Below are 5,566 nucleotides of genomic sequence, written 5' to 3'. Positions count from 1 at the left end.
GTTTGTGTCACCTGATGGATTGACGTCCAATATTCACGTCTTTTAGCTGTTTTTACATCCTAAGTTAAGCTAAAAGTGTTAGCTCGTGCCCCGTCTGAAGATGGGTGCTCGCAGAATGGCTTCTTCTTCTTGTGTTTTTGTCAGTTACCAACAGCTTAAGGTGCATCACCACCTGCTTCTTCTTACCCCCGGTGACAAGTCCATGAAGAGGATCCAGAGGTCCTTGTGGATGTTCTAGGTGTCCCTTGAGAGGGTTCCAGGTGCATTTTAAGAGGCTGTGGACGTCCCTGAAGAGGTTAAAGACGTCCTTCAAAAGTAAAAAGGGATCTGTGAGGAGGTTCCTGATGTATTTGATTAGGTTCTAGAGGTACTTAAGACGTTTCATTGGTCTTCTGGGTAGGTTCCAGATGTATTTGATGAGGTTCTAGAGGTCCTTAAGAAGTCTCATTGGTCTTCTGGGTAGGTTCTGGATGTATTTGGGGAGGTTGTAGACGTTCTTGAAGAGGATCCAAAGGTCCTTTGGGGGGTTTGAGTTGTATTTGAAGAGGCTATAAAGGTCCTTGAACAACAGGTAAACTTTTAAAAGGTCCCAGGTGTTCAGGCGAGGTTCCAGATGTATTTGATTAGTTTCTAGAGGACCTTGATGAGTTTAATTGGTCCTTTGGGGAGGTTGTGAAAGTTCTTGAAGAGGATCCAGACGTCTTTTAGGATGTTATAGGTGTCCTTGAGGAGGTTCCAGGTGTATTTGATGAGGCTTTGGAAGACCTTGAAGAGGTTAAAGAGGCTGGTCAAAAGTAAAAATGGATCCGTGCGGAGGTTCCAGATGTAGCTCATGTGGTTCTAAAGGCCATTAAAGAGGTTTTATTGGACCTTTGGGGAAGTTCCTGATATATTTGGGGAGGTTGTAAAAGTTCTTGAAGAGGTTCAAGCGGTGCGTCAAAAGTAAAAATGGATCTGTGAGGAGGTTCCAGATGTATTTGACGAGGTTCTACTGGTCCTTTGGAAAAATTGATCCCTGAAGAGGATCCAAAGGTCATTGAGGACGTTCTAGGACGTTCTAGGGATCATTGAGGAAGCTCCAGGTGTGTTTGGAGAGGCATCACCACCTCCTTCTGTCGTGGAGGAGGACTGACACTGATCCATGTGTTTAACATAAAATAAAGACGGCTTTTGATCAGATTTTTGACGGACAGAGAAGAAAGAGAAGCAGAACGTTTAAACAAAACTTTCATTTCGATGTGGATCGAGACACTTGAGGCCTGTAGAGGGGCCTCGGTACGTCTCTGTTTCCCTTCACAATAACCGGTTCAGAGTGATGAGTGTGCGTGCTGTTTGTTGTCGGTTCATCCTGTTCAATAATTCCCTCTGAGCAGGTTTAAATAAAGTTTTATAAGGAGCAACATTTGGACTGATTCAGGACTTTCTGTTGTTAAAGCTTCTGTTTGGACTATAATTAAAGAGGTGATAGGAAGAAAAACAGCATCCTGACTTCACTGTTTATTGTGAGGTTTCTGTATGCATGAGGTAATGTGGGCCTCTTACAAGAAAACACACACACACACACACACACACACACACACACACACACACACACACACTGTTAGACGTGGGGGGGAGTGTGTTGTCGTCCGGGTGTGATTACAGGAGCCTCTGACTTCAGACCACAGAGGTTTGGCGAGCACAGACTGTCTAACTGCTCACAGACAAACTGATGTTAAAGGTTCATTCAGTACATTTTCACTGCGTCTTCATTTTCACCTCCAGCTTTCATCAGTAGCCGCTGAGGTTCAGTCTGGCTCTGACTATTTACTGGAGTGCGCCACTCTCTGAGACAGTATATCTGCTGGACAGGTCCAATCAGAGGAGCAGTGTGTACTCACGGTTCTAGTTTAGCTGCAGATGACCACAGTTTACAGCTGTGTGGAAGTGTGTGTGGTGTAATTACTGTCGGGGTGTCGATGTGTTTGTGCTCCTGCTGATGAGTGACTGTGTGTGTTTACTGTGAGACGGTCGAAGCTGCAGACTTTCATTTTCTCACATTGTTCTGCAGCACAAACAAAAACATGACTTATACAAACAGTCAGCAGCAGCTCGTCGCTACAGGTCAGAGGATGAAGTTAGGAAAGCTGAAACAAACAGATTCAGTCCAGATCAAATTAAAGTCTGTGCTCAGTCCAAACTTTAATCAGACGCTCGTGTGTCTTCAGTATTTTCAGTTACAGTTTACAGATAAATATGTTACCTGTTTGGGGAACGCAGCATCACAGCATCCAGACAGAAGTTTCACTAAAAACAAAAAGGACATAAGTCAGGAGGATTCATCCTCTGGAGAACATGAATGTTTCTACAGAACGTCCTCTGAACTGGAGGAGCAACCGCGGCGCTAAACTGTGATGTCGTCTGTTTGTAGCCTACCATTAGCTTTTTACTGCTACAGATTGAATTTATGCTTCAAACATCACAGAGTGGTGGAGATTATCTGGAGGAACAGAACCTGGACGGACCAGGAACTTCACATTATTTCCTGCAATAACTTAAAAATCCCCGAGGCTTTTTGTGGAGGGAACCAGGGCGATGCTACAGAAACACGTCACATCCCTGCAGCTCTGTAATATCATGAAATCCACATATTTAAAGGATGAGGGGAAGTCTGTATCCCACATGTGGTCACAGTGACTGTCAGATATTAACAAATGATTGTTCAGTTCATGAAAAAATGCACTGAACGTTGCTGAACTTTAGCAACATGGTGGAAGTGTCTTGTTATGCAGCAGCTCCTTCGATCCAGTGACTTGATGCAGACACACACGTGCGCTGTGAATACTGTGTTTACTGGATGTGATCGTGTGTTTGTGTTCTGTATGTTTTGGGCTGTGTTCTGACGTTTGCATGCAATATTTTGTGTGTGTGTGTGTGTGTGTGTGTGTGTGTGTGTGTGTGTGTGTGTGTGTGTGTGTGTGCAGTCATCACCCACCGTGAGTCATCTCTGGTTGCAGCTCAAAAACAATCCAGCGCAGGAATTTCCAGATCAGCTCGGTTTGGTTGTTCCCCTCCCAGAAACTCTTTGTCTGGAGCAAAGAGGCGAGCAGGAGACTAAACACTGAACTGACTTTTGTTTTTCTGAACAACTCAAACCCAAACTGAGGTCACGGTTCACGTCTGCTGTTTGTGTCTGACACTTTGTGACTCAGAGACGGTTCTGCTTCCGGTTCCTCGTTCATTATCCTGACACGGATCGGCCTGATGATCATCCACATGATCTTTGCTGTGAGTTTATTAAAAAATGTCACACTCGATAAAAATACTTTTTAACCTGTAGCGACACTCAGTAGAGCGCATACCTTCACCAAGATCTCACAGTCCTCTTTCATACTCACTCACAGGTACCAGCCACCTGAATACACTTAACTGTCTTCATCGGGATCCAGACCCGCCCTGAATCAACCACAATGAGATCAGAAGGTTCAAAGGGTCAAAGGATCCGTGAGGAGGATGTGGATCCACTTAATGAGGCTTTAGAGGTAATTGAGAGGTTCTGTTGGTCCTTTGGGAGGTTCCTGCTGTAATGTAAGAAAAAAAAGAAAACAAAGAAAGAGGTTCCACATCTATGTGATGAGGTCCTGGAGGTCATTGAAGAGGTTCTATTGGTTCTATTGGAGGACACTGGTGTGTTTTGGCAGGTTGTAAAAGTCCTTGAAGAGGAGCCAGAGGTGTACTTGAAGAAGCTTGAAGGTCCCTGAAGAGGTTCAAGTGGTTCTTCAAAGGGTGAGAAAAGGGGATCTGTGATGAGGTTCCAGATGAATTTCATGAGGCTATTGAAGACTTCCACTGGTCCTTGAGGTTGTGAAAATCCTTGAAGAGAATACAGAGGTCCTTGTGGAAGTCTCAGGTGTATTTGAAGAAGCTGTGGAGGTCCCTGAAGAGGTTCAAGGGGTCCTTCAAAAGATCCAAGGGATCTATGAGGAGGCTCCAAAGTATGTGATGAGGTTCTGGAGGTCGATGGGGAAGTTTGTGATGTCTTCAGGGAGGTTGTGAAAGTCTCTGAAGGATCTAAAGGTCCTTGAGAAGTTACCATTGTACTGTGAAGGAACCCAGTGGTAACACCAGTACTGTTGCTACGGTTACGTGCAGTCTGATATAAACTGTCGACCTGATCACAGATTGAGTTACTCTGACAGCCAATCAGAGACGAGTATTTTCTCTGGTTTGTAGAATGAGAGTGAGATCAGAGCTGACAGAGGAGCTCGAACACAACATGGCCGCCAGGTTCACACCAAATATCTTCACAAACACAGTTCAACACCCAGAGTGTGTGTGTGTGTGTGTGTGTGTGTGTGTGTGTGTGTGTGTGTGTGTGTGTGTGTGTGTGTGTTAATCCCTGGTATTAACTGTGTCTAGACTGTTGAGTCTCTAAGGTCCTCACTCTGCAGGGTCACCTCCCTCTCTTCCCACAGTCGAGTCACAGGAAGTGTTCAAGTCTCTCACCGGACCACAAATATGACAGGCCTCCTCCTCCTCCTCCTCCTCCTCATCTCCTCCTCCTTCACCTCCTCCTCCTCCTCATCTCCTCCATCTCCATCTCCTCCTCCTCCTCCTCCTTCACCTCCTCCTCCTCCTCATCTCCTCCATCTCCATCTCCTCCTCCTCCTCCTCCTTCACCTCCTCCTCCTCCTCATCTCCTCCTCCTCCTCCTCATCTCCTCCATCTCCATCTCCTCCTCCTCATCTCCTCCATCTCCATCTCCTCCTCCTCCTTCACCTCCTCCTCCTCCTACTCACCTCCTCCTCCTCCTCATCTCCTCCTCCTTCACCTCCTCCTCCTCCTCATCTCCTCCTCCTCCTCCATCTCCTCCTCATCCTTCACCTCCTCCTTATCTCCTCCATCTCCATCTCCTCCTCCTCCTCCTCCTTCACCTCCTCCTCCTCCTCCATCTCCTCCTCATCCTTCACCTCCTCCTCCTCCTACTCACCTCCTCCTCCTCCTCATCTCCTCCTCCTTCACCTCCTCCTCCTCCTCATCTCCTCCTCCTACTCACCTCCTCCTCATCTCCTCCTCCTCCTTCACCTCCTCCTCCATCTCCTCCTCCTCCTTCACCTCCTCCTCCTCCTTCACCTCCATCTCCTCCTCCCTTTTTTGTCCTCCTTCCTCACTTGCCTCCTTCCTTCCCTCCCTCCTTTCCTTTCCTATACTTCTTTCTTTCCTATCCTTGTCCCCTTGTCCTCGCCTTCCTTTCCTAGTTCCTTACCTTGTCTCTCCTCTCCTTTCACCTCCTCTTGTCTCCTTTGCTTTCTTCTTCTCTCCTTTTCTTCTCCTCCTTCCCAATGTGAATTTCTGTGAGGTGAAATGTCCTGTCGTTAGTTAGCACACACACGCACACACACACACACACACACACGCACACACACACACACACACACACGCACACACACACACACACACACACACACGCACACACACACACACACACACACACACGCACACACACACACACACACACACACACACCCTGTGATGGTCTCTGCAGAGGTTGATTTTGTTGTTTCCTGGTGGGAAAGTTTCCAGCTGC

At 46.8% G+C, this 5,566-nt stretch overlaps 1 protein-coding gene across 1 annotated transcript in view; it reads right to left on the bottom strand.

The window, feature by feature from the left end:
- Positions 1 to 424: 424 nt before the first annotated feature.
- The window catches only part of sugct (succinyl-CoA:glutarate-CoA transferase), a gene marked incomplete at its 3' end in the record, with an annotated part of 78,473 nt that continues 73,331 nt past the window's right edge, over positions 425 to 5,566 (bottom strand). The window contains exons 15-16 of the mRNA XM_084341114.1: positions 640 to 765; positions 425 to 559 (exon numbers count right to left, since the gene is read on the bottom strand). Of these exons, the coding sequence (XP_084197240.1) occupies positions 425 to 559; positions 640 to 765 (261 nt within the window). The remainder of the gene's footprint in view (positions 560 to 639; positions 766 to 5,566) is intronic.

This window comes from Pagrus pagrus, assembly GCF_965226575.1.
Source record: "Pagrus pagrus genome assembly, chromosome: 20".
In the NCBI taxonomy this organism is placed as follows: Eukaryota; Metazoa; Chordata; class Actinopteri; order Spariformes; family Sparidae; genus Pagrus; species Pagrus pagrus.
Note: the sequence above shows the minus strand (reverse complement) of the source record. Positions and strands in the feature narration are given on the sequence as shown.